This window comes from Ceratosolen solmsi, unplaced genomic scaffold, assembly GCF_000503995.2.
Source record: "Ceratosolen solmsi marchali unplaced genomic scaffold, CerSol_1.0 scaffold6, whole genome shotgun sequence".
Lineage (NCBI taxonomy): Eukaryota > Metazoa > Arthropoda > Insecta > Hymenoptera > Agaonidae > Ceratosolen > Ceratosolen solmsi.
The window spans coordinates 2,164,160-2,184,728 of record NW_011948414.1 but is presented as its reverse complement, the minus strand read 5'-3'; the positions used below and the strand labels follow the sequence as shown (position 1 = coordinate 2,184,728).

The following is a 20,569-nucleotide window of genomic DNA, read 5'->3' as shown; positions in this document are numbered from 1 at the left end:
TATTATGCATTTTTAACTAAGAAATTGTAATAATTTAACTGAACAAAGGGTAATATACTAATGATTTTATTATCTTTACTTTATTAATGGAATATTTAAAATAAAATTTGTTTCTATAGTAATAATCTACTAGTATGAGTTATTTATATTATTATAGAATTATAACTCTATTTTATTAATTAATTAAGTTTTTATATTAGACATAAAAAAATATATATATATAAATGACTTTCCTAAACGATCTTTAGTTTTAATTATACAAACTCAAATGTGATTCTGTTATAAAGTTGCATGATCGTAGAAGGAATAAAAAATTTTTCATATATTTATTCTAAATTCAAGAATATGATGTTTTACTTTTGCCAAGCCACACGTCGAATAATAACTTGAATGACAGAAATATTTAGGTAAAGATTTATAATTCCAACTTATTCGAACAAAAAAAACCATTTCAATTTTACGTATGCTATGTAATTCTATGAGTTGCTTTCTTTTAAGCGTACAGAATCACATATGTAAAAATAAAAATTAAAGAGTAACTTAGTGGTATGACCTGCATCGGAATGGGGATAAATACAGAGCCGTTAATTCTTCGCAACCGTTTAAAGTATATAGTTTTATAAGTTCACATTTATATCTATTTTCTGTGATAAAATTTCAAATAAATTAGTTTCATTCGTTAATACTGATGCAAAGTCTAGATTATTTTGTAGAATTGGTAAAGGCGAAAACATTTTCTTAAGCTCTAATGAAATTTATGCATTAATATGATTCAATAGAATTAAACCTTCTAATAACTATTACTAACATATTTAAACTCGGAATAATATAACATCGAACAATTGTATATTTCTATATTCAATCGATTCTTAAAAAATACAAAATTAAATTATTGAAATTTAATAATATTTTGAAAATTTTTAGTAAAATTAAATTTCGAATATAAAATAACTTGACAATTTAGAAAAAAATCCTTCTTTTTTTTTTGTATATTTGTATCGTGCTTCACATATCAAATTATACATTATTTAATTAAAAATGTCATTACTAACAGTAAAAATTTTTAGTTTTATTTATTCAAGATCATTGGACATTATAACGGGCAAATTATTTATATAACTTTTACTTTTTTTTTTAATTTCAAATATTTTATGATAAAAAATATAATTTCAAAAAGGATTTTCATGATAAATATTGGATACGATTTAAAGTTTTCTTTTACCAAAAGCATGCACAAGCTTAAAAATTAAAATTCAATAGCACCATTTAATGCAAAGAATAAAATATGACGCTTAGATTTTAAGAAATTTCATTCAAGTTCAATAATACATAAAACATTGTCAATGCATATACGATATCAGACAATAACGAACACAAACTATATTTTTATTAAATTAAAAATGACTTACCAAATTATTCTTGTCGTACTGCAATACTTTATTCAATGATGTACGTCACATACCAAATGTATAAGTATTTATCGTTATATTACTATATTTACGTAATTTTCTTATATATCCTATAAATTTATAAATAATAATAAATCTATATTATATATTTAAACAAAAAATTCAAATAAAAATAAATTAAATATTTCTATATTGTAGATCACAAAAACAATGTTTAGTTGATTTTCCAATAAATTGAATAAATTGACACATTTTCTATCCTCTTATTATTATAAAATAAATAAAAGACATTTTATTATTAATATTATATAATAATTAATTCTGTTATATGTGGAATAAAAACCACATCTTTTTTCTTGATAGCAGAGTACTACTAATTCAACAATCTGTCGAATTTTTTAAAACGCACTTGACATGAAAACATGTAAACAAAGTAAAAAAAAAAAAGGTACGGTGCATCATGAGCGATTCAACATTAACAAAATATCTTCGATAACGTAGTGGCACAACGAAGCAGAATGTAAATTCATGCCGCATTATAGAAAAAATCACAATCACATTATTATTATCATTGCTTAAAAATACCATGTGAAAACCCAAAAAATAAAGACTTTTTTCTTTTTTGTTCGAATTTATTGAAATGAAGGCTATAAAATAAGATAAATACATTAGTTAACTTAATAATAAGAGCATATATTTTTGCGGATTTTTTTTTTTTTTTTTTTTTTTATACAGGTATTCGTTATACAACGAAAATTGAGTGGAACGGATCGTTAATTATCCGTTGTAATTATAGCAAAAACAATGTGCCAAACAAATTTATAATTGCGCATGTTGGTGCAGCTTACTGTTCAAGTTAAATCCTTATAATCTAATCAAACAGAGGCATCGAATCACGTGGTTCAGTGAAAGTTATGAATGTTGCTGAAGTCAAAAATGCCAGTCGTCCATGTATTAGATGTATCACAGAAAAGAGGAATCTGGGTGAAAGGATTAATAATCCGAATAGACGGCCAGTTGTCATAACAAAACGTGTCGTTTATCGTGAAAATAGTCTTTATTTGTATTTTCCTAAGGCGAAGTTGGCCTGTACCATGTCCTAGCTTCGATGGCTCTCTTGATGAGAACGTTCTGGCTGCGCTGCTTCATACGCTGAATGAAATCCTCCTTCTCTTCCAGTATAACGTCACCCGCGGCTTGGATATCCTCCTTGTTCTGACAACAAACCGAGAGTTACGATCCGGACCATTTCCAGTAAGCATCATCGTTACGACACGTTATGATTGACCTCTTCTCTGCTGTGTACACACGATAGCATAGGAATAAAAACATTACAAAGTGCCACGGAGTACATGACGCTGAATTTATGTTGTTGAGCATATACACCGAGAGAAAAGATCATGTAAGAATGACACGGAGATCCCCAGTCGGCCGGGATACGAACTCAGAGGCCGCGGGGGCACGAGAGGCGTATTCGCAGCGCGCGCGGGGAGGTCGCGTTATCCTTAAGGAAGCATCGACTCTCTGCGGCAATGATCGTAGGGGGTAGTTGGTTGATTGTTGGGTGGGTGGATCAGAGGTTCATCAGCGAGGGAGGAGAAGAACAAGAGGCTTAGCTACGAACCTTTCCGTCAAGCTCCTCGCCCTCGCCCCAGCGCTCGTAGTCGTCCTCCTCCCTGTCCTCGTGCTCGCTGAGCGCGGGCTCACGGCTCTTCGGCGACGGCTCCCTTGAGCGTTCCACCGGCGAGCGATCCCTCTCCCGTTCTCGGGGCCTCGAGCGCGAACGCTCCCGCGTCCGCGACCTGGTGCGCTCCCTCGTACGCGAACGTTCCCGAGTGCGTGAACGCTCCCGCGTACGAGAGCGCGACCTTGATCGCGACCTGTCGCGCGAGCGAGGTGCCCGCTCGCCGCCCTCCTCGATCATCTTGTTGATCTTCTCCTTAGCCTCGTCGACCTTGCGCATGGGGTCTGGTGAATAACTTCTGTCGCTGTAGCGCTCGCGCGAGAAAGCTCGCCTATCCCGGAAGTCCCTGCGATCGCGGAAGTTATCGCGGAAATTGTTCTGACGGTTGTTGTGGAAGAAGCGGCCGCCACGGTTGTTCATGCGGCCGCCGCGATGATTCATCATGTGACCGCGCTGATTGTGGTGGAAATTACCACGGCGGTTATTGAAGCGATTCTGATTGTTCTGATTGCCGTAAAAACGCTGCTGCTGGCCATTGTTGCGGAAGCCCTGGCCGCCTCCGCCTCCAGGGCCCCGATGGTTTTGGTTATTGAAGGGCTGGAAACGCGGCTTGTAGTACGTGCCACGATTATTGTACGGGCGGAACTGACGCTTGCGATAGTAGCCGCGATCCGGGCTACGCGAGCGGGACCTGGAGCGCGTGTAAGAACGCGAGCGGGAGCGGGAGCGCGAGCGCCCGGAGTAAGTGCCAGAAGCTGAGCGGCTATACTTGCGCTCGTAGCTTCCGGAGCGGCGGCCCGAGTAGGAGCGAGAGCGCGACCGCCTCGGGGAGCGCTGGGAACGAGAGCGGGAGGAGCCTGAGCTGGAGCCGCTGCGCGAGCGGGAGCGCGAACGTCGGATCCGCTGCTGATGTTTGGGAACGCGTTCACCCTCCGAGTCAGAGCGCGGAGTGCCCTTGGTCTTGGGATCGGCGCCGCCGCCGGAGGCAGGGCCGATCGGTTGGAATTTGTTGCCAAGACTGGACGAAAACTTGGTTGAGTTCGAATTAGATTGTTGCTGTTGCTGTTGCTGCTGTTGCTGCTGCTGTTGCTGCATAGAAATCGCTGCGTCCTTATAGCTTTGGAATTTGTTTTGCGGTTGGGGTGTTGGATACTTGACTGGGGCCTGGGCCTTCATGGGCGATTCCTTGTGCCCGGGAGGTGGCGTCGGGGCAACCATTTGTTGCTGAGCGCGCTTCTCTGCCATTTCGCGCTGCATATGCTTGCGAATATTAAGAGATTTATCGAGCGGACGCTGCATTTCAGGCTCATCGTCCTCGCTCTCAAGCGGCGCCTTCTGCTTCTTTTCTGGCTGCAGTTCCTGCCACTTTTGTTGTTGGGGCTCCCGTTGCCTGAAGAGCAACCATTGAAAGTCAGAACAGGTGCACCCTAAAGGTCTACACCAAGGATCATTTCATCGAAAACCCAATATCTGACCCCTAATTCTTCCAATTTACTTGAAATCATTTCAAGGACTGTTCTCGAGGCCGCAAAACATCATCTACTTTTCGATATTTTATTTAGTTTTTTATGCATTGTTAATTATATTACATTTCATAAGATTATTCTAAAAATTATATTTCTTGTATTATGCATTATTCTGGACTGAACATTTCAAGAGTACTGAAAATATCTTCATATTCATTTTATTATAAAAAATGAAAAATAATATTAATTAGGACTTATTAATACTGACAATCGGCTGCATCTTTTTTGGGAAAATTTTAAGCTTTCGATGAAATCGTCCTTTAACCTCAATTTTTTTTAAAACAAACGCTTCTTCAAACACAAAACATTTATTTTGGATGAAAAGTTGGTTGTCATCTTCAATAACAACGAATTTTATACATTTGTATATTTAATATTCAAATTAAATTATATAACTAAAAATAATGCAAATATGAATTAATAACATACCTAGCAGCCTGTACAGCTTTCCATTTAGCATTGAGTGTAACGGTATCCAAATTCGGGAGCTTTGGCTCGGGATGAATCAACTGTGATTCTTGTTCAAATATATCTGGAAAAGGTTTACGTTGTACATCTGGAAGAGAGGGTAACATAAGACTTGCAAAATAATAGTTTGCAAAGTATGCTTGCAATAATAACTTTTATGCATTACCTTTTCTCTGCAATGGTAAATTAAGCCTTGGATCTCTTTCATGATATGCCTTAAAAACTTCATCTCTATCCTTTTCCCTGCGTAAATCGTCTTCTCTACGCGTGGACTCCGCTAGCTTTTCGGCATTACTAAGAGGGGAAGGCATGTCATTATACTGAGCAACATACCTATTAAATATAAAAAAAAAATAAGAATAAAATTTATTTGCCCATTGCATAATAAAAAAAAAAGCATAACTATTATTATGACAGGGCACAACATCTAAAATTAATATAAAATAATTCTAATAGTATAAACAAGTAAAATTTGAGTATGCACAAAATATACATATAGAAGTATGTAAAATTGAAAATAATGTACATACGACTGAAATCCTGGCGCTAACCTTTTAATAACTGCTGTTTCTTTTTCAACCTTGGCATAATAGGCATTAAGCTTTGACTCAAGTTGCTCAAGATCAGGTAATGATGTTTGCAAATCTCTTTCAAGTTTGTCCTTATTTTTACGCTTCCTGCGCTCTTCTTTCTTTTTTTTCTTCCGTAACTTTTTCTCTTCCTTATCCTTATCCTTGATCTTCTTCTCTTTCTTCTTTTTCTTCAATTTTTTTTCCGATTCAGAGTGTTTCTTTTCCTTTTCTTTTTCGCGTTTCCATCTAGCCGTCTCCTCTAAGAATTTCCTCACCTGAATATAAAAAACAAATATGTAAAAATTATTGAAGACTGGTTAAATAAATTTGAACTCTGGACCATTGGAACGCAATGAAAAACTATGATAGAATATTCTTTTTCGTTATTGCACATTTTTTTCTTATAACTTTTATGTAATGGTGTTACATAAAGCAAGTGCATATTTAGGCAGTTGCTATATTTAGGAGCCTTTTATTTTTTGATTTTTTTTGTGTTTATTTTTTTTTTTTTAATATATATATATTTTTTATACAATATTAACTGACGTTTAGAGTATGTAATGAAGGAGCAGTCTTCTTCGGGGCTACATTAATACAAAATAAATGTAAAATTGAACATAATTAATTTACAATTATTTTTACAATTAATTTTGTACAACTCACCAATTTAATCATGCATGTATTTGTCTCATATAATTTCTTATCTAATTAAAAAACATCTAAAATAATTAAGATAATTAAGCCAACAAAAAGTTTTCAATTCTCATCTCAATTATTGCAATTCAACAATAACTCAGCTTTAGTTACTGATTTCACTTTCACATGTGGAACTTTTTGTTGGAATTCTTAAAACTTGAAATCACAATTCCCCTATCGCGGAATTAATTAAACTGCAACACTGAAAATTGACGTAAATTCTCATACTACCAAAATATTAACTTGTTCAAAATAAAAAGCAATTTGAAATTAACTAGATGTAAATATAATTAAATATCTTACAGTTGATTTGTTGATATTGGAAAAATACAAAGTAAAATGAGTTGAAATAACTCGAGCTTGGCCTAAGTCACGTCAACCCATTTTCATAATAAAAAACGTGCCGCTAACTTTGAAAAAGAAATATAATTCAACACTAAATTTCTCGTTGTGTTCCAGCGACGCCAGCATCGAGCTTTACTAGGTAATCCACTCATGGAAAGTACCTTGTCTTCATAATCAGAATCGTCTTTGGTCTGCTCCAAGAACTTGCGGACCTTCAACTCGTAGTCCTCCTTCTCACGGGAATTGGGACCGTAAAGCTGTGCCGGTGCTATATTATCATGGCTGTTGAGGGTCACGGCAGCGACAATTCCTGTTGCTGGTGGATTATTATATTGAGCCATACGCTTAGAAAGGGGTGAAAGTGAGGATCCATGATGTTCCTTCTTGTGCTTCTTCCTGCGATTTGGCGAACGAGAGTTGGAACGAGAACTGCCAGCGGACGAGCTCGAAGTACCCGATGAATCGGAACTGCTGCTACTGCTTGACGAGCCTGGGCTCGATGAACTAGAACTCGAGCTCCAGCGTTGGCGCTTCTTTGAGCGCGATTTGCGTTCTTTTTTGCGCTTCTTCTTCTCCTTCTTAGTTTCACCATCCACGACCTCGTTTTCACGTTCGAAGGCTTTGAAAGGCTCGAGGGAATTTGCAGATAGATTGCCACCGCCGACACCATTTCCACCACCACCACCACTTGACAGGTTTGTTTTGCTCTTAATGTACTCAATTGAATTCTTTGCCTCTTCATGATAAGGTGCTATGGTCAAGCAATTTTCGTACGCCTTAAGTGCTTCTTCATACTTTTTCTCATCTTCATAGCTGCGGCCTAAAGCAACTAATGTCTCAGCCATGTACTTACGAGCATTAGCGTGACTGGGATTTAGCTTTAATGCCGTCTCAAAATCATCAATTGCCTTTTTGAAGCTGCCACTATTAGCATACCTGTATTCAAACAAAATTTGTTATATTTTTACCCATGTTTTGTTATGCACTTTTATAAAACTCCTATGCCATTAGTAATCGAAATACTTTCGATTTTAAATACTACTTACAATGCACCTCTGGCAACTAATCCTTCGACATTGCGTGGATCAACAGTCAGAGCTTTATTCAAGCATTGGAAAGCTTCTGAATGTCGACCAGCTTTGAAATGATCGATACCTTCTGCCACACTGCGAAAAGCCCACTTGCTGGCTTGTGCCTGTCTTAATTCACTAGCACATTCATTGGACGGGAACCTTTCTCTGTATTATTGAAAATAGATAATATATTCAATTTCTTCATCTTTTCCATTTATACTTTTATTTCTACTTGAAAGAACATGTTTTTTATATAGTAAGCAGTTATCTTAAATAATCAATAAGTTAATCAATTATATTTATTTCTCTTTATATATGTTTTACTTTGACAACAATTAACTTATACTAAATAATCAATTGTATTTTTAATTCTTAAAATAATTCAAATGCTTTTGATTTAAAATTTACATTCTAAAGATATATTTACCTTAAGCCGACCATATTCGAATAGCTTATCTGACCAAGTCCCATCAAATCAGACAGATATTTAATGTTGTTTGGATTGTTGAATCCAGAACTATTCTCCATGATTGTTTCATAGCTTTGTCCTTTGTTGTCCATCGCTTTCCTACATAAAAATAAAACAAAATAATATTATCAACATGCAATGACTTTTTCGAAATTATCATTTTGAAAGAGTATAGGAAAATGGCTGCATTGTTAACATTACAACACTTCACTCTTAATACTAATGAACAAAATTGATGGATATACTCTGTTCTGCCTTTCCCTGTCTCGACGCTTTTTCACTCGCTCGCTCGCTCACTCACTCACTCTCTCTCTCTCTCTCTCTCTTAATTTCACTTTTTACCCACTTAAGGAACATTCAACTTGACTTAATACATTGTAGATCATCACATATTCTTACTTTGATTGTAATTCACTGAGTTTGTTTGCTTTTTTAGTCATTCATTGAAACTTATTAAATCTAAATCCACATTATTCTTGACAATGCTGAATTAATTGAGATTTATGCCTATTTCATATTTTGCGCAGATTACTGTTAAAAGAGTGTAGGTTAGTTGCTATATTTGAGAAATTTCACAACCAATATTACTTCATTTTGTTAACAAGCAGCCACAAAATTTTACAAGTAAACCAACTTTCAACTTATCCAATTTTTTGTTCTATTATTTTACAACAGTGCAACACCTGAAAATTATTAAAACTCATGCCTCACCTTTCTAATTACCCCTAAGATGTATACTTATAGTCTGTTTGATTGGTATTTATAATTTTCTGTAATACGTTTTCTTTCGATACTAAAGCATGTGCTGCCCTAGCTCGGGTACAGAGGTTATATTTTAATATCAAAATTCATTTTTGTGCAACAAAATAATATGCATAACCCTAGGTTACGTTTTAATGCCACGTCAATATATTTTTTTTATCATCCACAAGTTGACCAAAAAAACAGTTTTAGACGTAGCACATTTTGTGGTGTAATGATCAAATGACATCGTTTTTATTTGTCAAATAAAGCTGTAAGTTTAAATGATGTATTAATCATCTTGACAAAACGCGAATTATTCAAGGATTAAATTAAATCACTTTTGGATGCACGAATTGAGTTGCTTGGTCTTTTTACAAAAAAAGTTAAGCTAAATTAACATTGAAGAAGCTGAAACACTTACATGGAAACAAATAAGGTGCTAAAAATAATTGGTTGTAGTTCCAAAATGAAATGCACTATGGAAAGACCAAACAACTGTGTATTTTCTTTATACCTACCATCCGCAATATTAGACCAGAATGCCCCAAACAGCGCTTCATACTGCAAATATAATCTCAAAATACATTGAGGTCATTTGGTGTTTAGTGACACGTTCATTGGTGCTTGAAATGTAATACATTTATCACAAATGTAGATAGAACGTGAAAACATTAATAGCTGTGTCAACCACTGCTTGAACTTCAAATCTTTCATATTGATTATAAACTCATTGTCATATCAACTACTGACACTTATATTATAGACCGTCTGGCACCTGGATTCATAAAAGCTGGTCAGACAAAACTAAAACCCACTTTATCTATGGTCGTTAATAGCAATCATGACCCATTTGAATCGATCATTTTTCCTAGTTTTTTTTTGTTTTTTTTTTGTTTTGTTTTATTTTTTATTTTTTAATTTTTTAATAAAAATTTTTTTTTAATGTTTTTGGTTTTTTTTTGTTTGTTTTTTTTTTTGTTTTGTTTTGTTTTTGTTTTGTCAGTAAACATTTTCTGGGTGATATTCATAGTTGGGTCTTTCATTGCTAGAACTTCCAAGATTGTTTTAGTTTATTCTAGTCACGGGGAGATTCAGCTCAAGATAAACATATATCTAAAGCCTGACTGTGAATACCACCTTATTACTAACTAATATATTATTAAATTCGAGAACAGTATGACAAAAAAAAGGAAAATACAAGCTGAACAAACGCGTCATCATTAAATAATGTTCAAAAGACCTCAATACAATTAAATGCCTTAATCAAAAGTTAAAAATAGAAGCTTTGATTAAAAAATCAATTTCAACAAAATTATCAAATGCTTAAAATTAACTAACTTGTAAGCATCAGGCAGATCTTCGGCATGTACAAGTCCCATAGGTGGATGAGAAGCTTGACCTTCACGAGGAGGCACATTCATAACTGCTACAACTCGCTCAGCTTCCACATTAACTTCACCAACAACAACGCAGACAAGATCATTGGCCATGTAGCCTCTTGTAACACCTTTCTTATCCACTGCTGGTACAGTGGCAGTGTTTAAGATTAAAGCCTATTAAAAATAAAAATAAGGTCCATAAGAATTGTATTAGGATCTCAATTTAAAAAATATTTAAATTAATTCATATAATAAATAATTACTTTTACACCAAGATCGGAAACAACTCTTGGAAAATCACTGCAGTTGCAAAGAACCTTTAACAAAAGCCCAGCAGCACTTTTGCCCATTACTTGTGCAAAAATGACATCACCAACTATTAAACTCTAAAAATAATAAAACAGAAATTTAATTTTATATTTTATAATTTTTAATTTTTAATTTTCAAATTCAAATTTTATCAAAAATTACCTCTAAAAAATTACGTATTCGTTGAGACTTTTCCATTGCTACAAATGAGTCCAGACCAGGCATTGTAGCATAGAATTCTTTAAATAAAAAGAAAAAAAAAATGTTATAAAAATAATTTAATTTATATTTTAAAATTATTTAATTAAAAAAAAATTTTACCTTCGTCTCCAAGTTCTTGTTTGATTGGATCAGCACTTCTGATAAGATTAGATTTGTCATATAGAGCATCTGCCTTCTTGGCTAGAAACTGTTGAAGTTTCAATCTTTTGCCTCTATCGCTAAAACTAATGAATAAACCCTCAATATGTAACTATAAAAATGTTTAAATACAGAATATTTTTATATATGTAGTTTTTAAATTATATCAAAAAAATTTTAATTAATTTAATAAAGTCTAATTCTTAAATATAAAAATTCAAAGGTCTAAATATCAAATATTAAATGTAATCATCTAATTTGCCTACCCTTTTCTGGTTCCTCAATATAAATATATTTAATATTAGATTTATTAACAACAATTGTTTATATCCAATAAAATATACGTAAATTTAGAACAGTTGAAAATAGTTTTTGGTTAAATCATCTGCAAATAAGGGTTATAATTTAGCTTATATAAATTTAATAAAATGTTTGAATTGATACTAGATTAATAAAATATAGTATTTTAACAGCTATAAATAATGGTTAGAGCATAAATTTTATTTTAAAATAATTTATAAAAACATAATGTATTACAATTTTTATATTTATATATAGCATTTTACAAAATTAGACCTTTGAGTATCAATTTTGAATGAAGTTTACATTCAAATATAATGTTATTAATATTTTAATTAATATATATTTGTACCAAAAAATGCAATTCTATTTATTCTATTTTATATAATAATATATTTTTAAATTATTCATCTGATTTCAAAGGAAACTTGAATGTAATTATATAGAAGCTATCGATATTAAGAAAATTATAAACAAAAATTTTTTAATAAAAATACCTTAGGGTTTTTTGGCGCTGTTGATAAATTTCAAAATTTGGCTCCTTCAGATTAAGCATTGAGAGTTCAGCTTCATTGCGCTCGCTTTCCCAAACTTTTTGGAGCTGTTGACCATGATAATTGAGAGCTTGACTAATAAGCCGTGGGTCCATAGAATCCATTTTTAATTGTCATCCACTCGTCAATCTACAAAAACTAATTACAAAAAAATGTATATACATACATACATGCATGCAAACTTTCATACAAGCTTGTATATATCCATACATACACACATGCAAACACGCATACAAACATCCATTCAGACAGACATACACACATAGAAAAACACATCGATATATGCATGGAAACATACATTAATCGATACATTCATGCGTTCATACACCTGTACACCCACCACCCACACACATACATATATATATACACACTAGCGCGCGCGCGCCGAAATTCCCATTAAAATGATTAAAATATCTATTCAAAAGATAATAAAATTATAAACATATTTTCGTAATATATATAATTTACACAAGACAGCATGATGTAATAGCCGAAATTCTCTCAAATGAATATTTATAAAATATTATTCATTGAAATACATCACGTGACATATTTTCAAAAACTTCGAATAAAATATATCGTTATATAAATTTGGCATAAAACTTGGTTTAAGGATAAAATTCTAAAAAGGAACTATTGCTATCTCTCTCGTGCGCATTATAATTATTACAACTCTTAAAAATATTTGATGATTTACTTAAAATTTTCTATCAAAATTTTGTTTTAATGTAAGAATAAAGATATTGTTAGATAAATTGGAAAATATAGTTATTGCGTGTTTAAATTGACCATGCGGTAAAACGTGATGAAACTCACCTTTACAGAATGTTCAACGTTGCATTAGTTTTGTTTGATATTCGACCACAAATATATAATCCACTAAAAACTCACTAAATCTATACAAATGTGTATTATAATAAATTTATTATTTTATGCACATTATCTAAAAATGCAAAAGAAACAGCACGTCCAATTCAGCAACGTTGTCGGCGCTAACGACGAACAAACATGGCGTATATCAGCGTCTATACCGATCGATTCTCTTTTACGCTTCAACTAAAAATGGCGGAGTGTAGTCGCTTTGAACACCTCCAACTCTGTCTTCCCTCCATTCTCTTTGTCTAATGCGGTAGAGCCGGAAGTCGCGAGCGACATCTTTACTATAATTATAACCTTATCACGAGCACGTTTATCAATATTTATGCAAATATTTATTAATTATAAGCTATTTTCATAAATGTAAACATTAATAATCATTTTCATTAAAAATAAATCACTATTATTATGCCAATTACATTATTTATAGATCAGAGCTCTCTTAAATTATAAATATCTACTCAATTATAATACAATGTTTGTCTAATGGCTTTCAAATTTTGTCTAGATTCACAAATAATATTTATATTATCGATTTATCCGAATTAAGCTTTCAAAATATCAAGATTCCCATAATTATATTTAAATATTTAAAATTAAAAAAAATATTTTCACTTTTTAATCCGTTAGCGCAATGGAATTATTTATTCTACTAAAATGTAGGCAAAAAGTTTGTGTAAATTCCAATAAATATAACTATTTTATAAATTCCTTTTATTTCATTGTTATTTTCTATTAAAATATTTAACATTATAGTTATGAAATGCAACTTGTATAAACATATTAAATATTAAGATATGTGTTGTGTAGATGAATACGTAGGTCCATATGTGTCTGTACATATGTTAATATATATATTTATATATATATATATATATATATATATATATATATCACTTTATCCGGAGTTTTGAGAGAATATCGTTAATTTTTAAAAAAATCGAACGTACCTCGTATGCATAAATAAGTATTTCATTGTAAATCAAAAGAAAAAAAAATTGACTATTTGGACGTCACAGTAATTTGATAAATAACATTATTTTATTTATCAGCGAATGAATAGTGCTTTTATTAAACGATAACTAATCTAATTCAAATAAAAAAACAATTTTTTAGTTTTGTTTTTTATATTTAAAATTTGTTTTAATCACAATTTAATTTTTAATGGAAAATAATAAAGAAAAAAATTTTTGAAAAATAATTTATATATCTTATTGTTCGAGATTAATTTAATTACTTTATATATCTTATTGTTAAGATCTTATTGTTCAAGAAACCTCATCTGCTATTTGATTTGAATAGGCGATATACGTAAAGACTAGTTAAAAAAATAAAAGTACGTTTGTTGTTTGAAGTTACGCCCATTTTGCTCGGTTAACCAAGTATGAAGAAACGTGGCAGACATTAATAGGCTAGTTTGTCATGAATGAAATTCTATTCATTTTTGTATGATGTACTGTCGAAAAAAATTCTCACTTCAATAGAATGTCTATTAAACAAGTTAACTAATATTTTTATAATGAAAGATGATAATTGATTTTTTAAATAACAATTTTACGTTTAAGAATTTTCTTAATATTTTCCATTTAAATTCTTTTAGATACTATAATTTATATTAATTATTCCTGTAATTCGATACATGTTTATATTATGCATAAACTGGAAAATTTTTACAATTTTTTTTTTTAATTTTTGTTGTTTATTATGTTAATGAATTTTGTCGATGTACTTTCCGTGCCATAAAAATGAGAAACTTTAATATTATATATTATAAACAACGATACAGCAACTCTTGCAATAATTTATAAAACAACTCTAATATTTTATATAATGGAACGAAAAACATATTTTTTAATAATAAATATAGCAATAAGTATTATATAGCACTAATAAGCTCACACTATTATTATAGATTAATTTTTCAACGTTAAATTACTAATATTGTTAAGAAAATTTTATTGTTTTATAATTTTTTAATGATACATAAAATACAAATTATTGTATATAAACTGTTTTAAAAGTTGATTAACTTCAACATTTATAAACAATAACTTCACTATACATAATAATTTATACAAACTAATCATTTATTTGCAAATTAATAAAAACATTTAATAAATGCGATTAAGTTGAAACAAAAATAGGCTTTTCTTTTGAAGTACTATGATAAATATTAAATTTTAATTATACCAAATATGACAGGTAATTAAACTTCAGAAATTAATTTGTCAAATACAAATTTCAAATATTAATTAAAGACATGTAATTGCATACCGAATGAATGAAAATATTTTTAGAATAATTGCTAATATTATTATTTGTTATAAATTTAAATCTCTAATTTTCATATTTATTATCTAATTGTACATCAAATTTTATTCGAAATATTTAATCGATTAAATTCATTATTTCATTATTTATGGTTTTAAATAATAATAAAATTAATTTAAAAATCTTAGAATAATATGATTTGTGAAAAGCTTTTGAAGAGTCTTTGAAATTGATAAAGTATCAGCAATAATAACTCAAGCGGAAAAATTCTTCAGCTCCAGAATTTATTGATTAAACGAGCAAATCAAATATACTACTATCTTTTAAATATTATACATTCTATCGTTATTAAAAGAATTTTTATTAATTTATATCTTTTAGAAAGTAAGGCTAATTTTGATTATAAAAATCTTATTTTAAACTTTCTTTGGTTATTAATTATACTTTTATATCAAACTATATAGGATACAGCTATAAAACTATGTTTTTTAAATTAACTAAATAAACTAATATTCTAAACAATTTTTTAATTTACAATTATTACCAAAAAAATGTTTATGATTTAACATTATTTTAGTATAACGTTATTAGCATGTATAAAAAATATGAATTAGAAAAATGTTATAAAACTATAGTGAACAAAGAAAATAACATTTTATATCGTTATTCTATTTATTCCAATTCTCCGTAATGTCATCAAAGCAAAAAGCAAACGAAAATCAATGTTATGCCATACTGATGATGTTCATTGATAATTTTAATGCAACTATTACGTAATATTGAATTAGATTCATTAGTAAAAGATATTTTAATGTCTTTTATTTTTTATACCCAGTAAATTTATTAGTATTTTTAAAATACAAATATTATTAACATTTACAATTTCATTTTAAGAATGACTTTATTTATAGAGATCATTGACATAAAATCAGACATTTTAACATTTCTTATAAACGAATATTTAGAATTGAAGTAGAAAAAAAAACAGAAAGAAAAAAAGTCGTTGCAGATGTAAGAAGTGATTTTTTTATATATTCTGAGGAATATTATTTCTTTTTTCGACATTCAATAAAGAAACTTTTGCAACATAAATTAAATTCTGTCAATTCACTGAGCTCTATATTTTTTTTCTAAATTCTTCGTACAGCATTCAAAACTTCTGGATTTATTCATTGTGGTCGCGACAAAATTCATCGTTATTTTACCTTCATGTCATAATGCATACTTTGTAATGTGCACTCGTAACACTTATCATTGTTTTCAAAAGCGTGCATAACTATGCACGGTAAATTACAATGAACAGTGTAATGATATCATTGGGCGAAAAAAACATTTCCAATTCAGCTACATTTGCTCACTTCTAAATATGCATTCTTATTTAATTTGTCTATAGATATCGTAAAGCAAGTATTGAATTTACTAGTTAAATTTATAACATAAGAATCAATGTTGATGGCTGTATATTTATTTCAAGGTCATTTTTTCTCTTTGAATGTAAATTTTATTAACGATTTTTTAAAATAAATTGTTCTCTAATATTAAAATGTAGAAAAATTACACAAGTTAATACTGTAAACTTTCTATATATATATATATATATATATATACAATTTAATTTCGTATATATATTTCGTATATATATATATATATATATATATATATATACGAAATTAAATTGTTAACATTCACAAAATTATTAATTAATATAAATATATCTGATGTAGAAAAAAATAAAAAACTATTCATTAAAACAATCAATACAGTGCAAACATTATCGACCCATTTGTTCAAATCTTTATCTTGATTATAGATTTTTCTTAATATGGCCTTTATTACTAAAATATATTTATTCATAGAATAGGAAGTTACTTAGAGCTTCAAAATATAATATTAGTTTACAGAAACTTTATCTATAGTAGTTGAGAAAAGTTTGTGTAATAATTTAAATTAAATTTAGATTAATAATTTACAATAAATTTATTATTTATCACATATCAATAATAATTTATCACTTTGTATAATCGATTGATAAGAGAATTGCAGGTTGTCCATTTCTATTTAACTGCTGCAACTGTTGACTATATTACACCTATATCGGCATGGAAACGCAAAAGGGTTTATTGCTACTGTTAATCCTTTGTTTACTACTGCTACATAAATTATCGTGTGGGCGCGCGTGTTTTCATATCGATTTATGATAGGATGAAACGGAAATAGTCTGTGACCATCCAATAGCACTAAATGTTAATAATACTTTTTAATATTGTATATCTTCAAAACTTTTTCAAATTTTTGTCTCTTATTTTATTCTACAAATGTTACAGATTAATAAAAAATTTTTAACTAAAAATATTAATATGACAGTAAAAAGTTGATTATCTTACAATGACAATATACTAAATATTTGTTAACTCTTGTAATTACTTATTATTTGATATAGACAGTTTAATTATATAAGTACTTAAATAAAAAAGAAAAAATATTAAATTTACATTTATATTTATAATTGTTAAATAATTAAACATTGAGATCATTACTAATTAGAATTTATTATATAAATATTACTCTATTTTTAAATACTCTTACAGAATTAATTTTTATATTAGATTGAAGAGTCATGGAACAAATATAAAGATATCAAACATTTTCTTCGTTTTATTGTATTATGTATCTTTTCTATATACAGATAAATAGAAAAATGAGGGCGTATCAGTTGATAATAATTCTACATAATAAAATATAAATGTATTTGTTTTGTTTTCAAGTACAATAATTAATATGCACATACGAATAAAATAAGCTGACGAGTTAAAAAACATAATTTTTGTAAAATATGATATATTTAGTATTATGATTTCAAATTTATAATTTATTAGGCTTTTCAAATTAATTGAAAACTAATTAAATTATTCCTCTTTTCTTTCCTTTCAGTCAACCTATCGAATGCCACTTCTTTGTTTAAGTTATCTTCATATCACGATAGATAGCATCGTGAACCCGGAAGCCTACCTAGGCTGATAACATTAAATACGACAGAAAATTATGTAAATGATAGAATTATTATTTTAACACAATAGAATAACATTATTCAAAATCACTTTACTTGCACAATAAAATAATAAATCATATAAATTTCGCAATCAATAATATGTATCAAAGAGAAAGTCAAATAATTATTTAAATAAAATGAATATTTTATTGAACGCAATATTACTCATTTTTTATATATAATAAACAAGAGTAAACTACGTTTCATATCGAACATGCATTATAAATAACGGAAATGAAATATTAATTTCTTTTCTTGATATTTTAATTTTAATTGAAAAAGCACTTAAATTCAGTGAATTAAAGGGATTTTATCTGAAATTCATAAATATTTTACTTAACAATTTTACTGGAAATATTTATTTTTAATAAACTCACATAATGCTTTGCTGTTAACTATTAAGAATTGAAGAGATTAAAGAATTTTATTAATGCTAATATTTGCGCTATCTTAGTAAGTTTTATTTATAAGTTAAAGTACAAAAAGATGTAAGGATAAAAATATTGATCCACAAATTATTTTAAAATTAATACAAATATTAATAATAACATAACTGTAAACAATACGTTCATTACAATTATTAAATATAATAATTCTTTATAGTAATTTATACACAATAATGTAAATTAAAACAAATTAAAATTAGTATAATGTTTCTCAAATACAAAGTAAGTAAAAAAGTTAAAATAATATGTAATAAAAGTCATAAAATAAAAATATTATTAAAGTAACCTTGCTTAAAGTAAAAGTTGACTTAGATGATATTCAATGCAGAACATCACATTTGTTATAAAACAATATTTTCTAAAAATTTGATAAAACTTATTACATTCATTTAATTAACTAAAAGTGTTCTTTTAATAAAGGAAGTAATTGAGCATTGAAAGTAAAGTTATTATAAAAGTAAAGCAACAATAATTTTATTAATATAAATAATGAAAGAACGATATCATTTTCATATAATTTTATATATTATTATGTAATCATTGAACATTTTGAGATAAGTTATAAACTTATAATATCGTAATAATTTAATGCGTTAATAATAATTTTAGTTTTAAAAAATTATCATATAAATTTAAAAATATATAAATTAGTTTTACTTTATAATAATTTTCTTTAAACTTCTTGGCTATTTTTATACTCAAAAGAATTGTAGTTTATCAAGTATTATTGTTAAATGATTTTTAATTAAAATTTGTATCAAACTTGATAATTAATATTATTAATGTTAAAATTTTTATCATAAAAAAATGTAATCGATTATTTTTTAACTATTCAAAGATATTTATTTATAGATGGCGGCACATATTGGGATGAAAGTAATATCATATCGGGACAGTCAAATATAATAGAAATAAAATATTGAGTTTTTAGAAAATCTATAATACACTTTAAATCGTGTATGCATAGAAAAAGTTTTAGCCAAATTATGATAATATAATGTTATGAGTAGTTCTGTTAAACAAACAAATATGAAACAATCGTTTCAAATAGAAAATGAAATGTATAACTTGACATACTTAAGGAACAACAATTGAATGTAGAAAATCAATTTTTCATTAGCGCAATTTATAATTTGTTGTAATGAGTAATTTTAAAAAATAATATCTAATTATAATCACGAATGATGTCAAAACTACAAGAAGTTTCCGATTTACCGAGTCCCATACATATTAGAAAATTAACATCGATTCCAAATGTCGAACAGATTATTCACAAAAAAATAGAAAATCCTTTGGATAACTATCGAATTAGAAAGGTTAAAACTGAATTATTTGTTATAATAACATTAAAATAAATATATAATAATATTTTATAGCTGGATATATATATATATATATATATATATATATATATATGTTTTAAATTATTTATTTAACATGTTTATTTAAAACATTACATATACGGTATAATAATATATATGATGTGATATAATATACATAATATTTTAAATTATTTCTTATTAAATTTTACACATATACAAAACTGTAATATAATATATAATAGCCATTGCGTATAAAATTAGACGATTATTTAATAAAATACTACATTCATATATTTATTATCAAGTTTCATCAATAAATATGTATATGCATATAATATGTATTAAATTAAATTAAATTAAAAAGATTGATTAAGCAAGTAACAATAAATAGAGTATATTCTTGTTAATTATTTTAATCTTTCGTATATGAAAAGGAATTTTATATAAAATCACTATTAAAGCTAATGTATAATCACGAATAATAAATATTAGTATTAAAGTCATTATTAGTATATATAATATAAATTAATTTTAAATAGATATAAAAATCATTAATTTAAGTAGATTTTAAATTAAATTAAAAATAAAATGAGTTTAATTCAGTTTAGATAATTATAATTTTAATATACTTAATTTATTTGAAATTATTATGTATCATAATGCAACACAAGCAAATTTTGCTTAAAATTAATTTTTATATACAAATAATATGGATTA

General features: G+C 28.6%; 1 protein-coding gene across 4 annotated transcripts; it reads right to left on the bottom strand.

Annotated features, from left to right (window-relative positions):
* Positions 1–2,112: 2,112 nt before the first annotated feature.
* On the bottom strand, positions 2,113–12,921 carry LOC105367799 (tetratricopeptide repeat protein 14). Of its 4 annotated transcripts, none has more exons than XM_011506590.1 (14): positions 12,705–12,921; positions 11,832–12,026; positions 10,996–11,120; positions 10,837–10,913; positions 10,629–10,751; positions 10,325–10,539; positions 8,201–8,341; positions 7,747–7,938; positions 6,862–7,636; positions 5,639–5,934; positions 5,254–5,420; positions 5,049–5,151; positions 3,034–4,483; positions 2,113–2,624 (listed from the first exon to the last, which is right to left on the bottom strand). In XM_011506590.1, the coding sequence occupies exons 2-14, from the start codon at positions 11,990–11,992 to the stop codon at positions 2,481–2,483; spliced, it is 3,969 nt and encodes a 1,322-aa protein (XP_011504892.1). In that variant the 5' UTR covers positions 11,993–12,026; positions 12,705–12,921; the 3' UTR covers positions 2,113–2,480. The 4 variants fall into 4 exon arrangements, with proteins under 4 accessions (XP_011504892.1, XP_011504894.1, XP_011504891.1 ...); XM_011506592.1 differs by having other exon boundaries at positions 5,049–5,175; positions 5,254–5,381; XM_011506589.1 differs by having other exon boundaries at positions 5,049–5,175; positions 12,705–12,920.
* Positions 12,922–20,569: the final 7,648 nt, after the last annotated feature.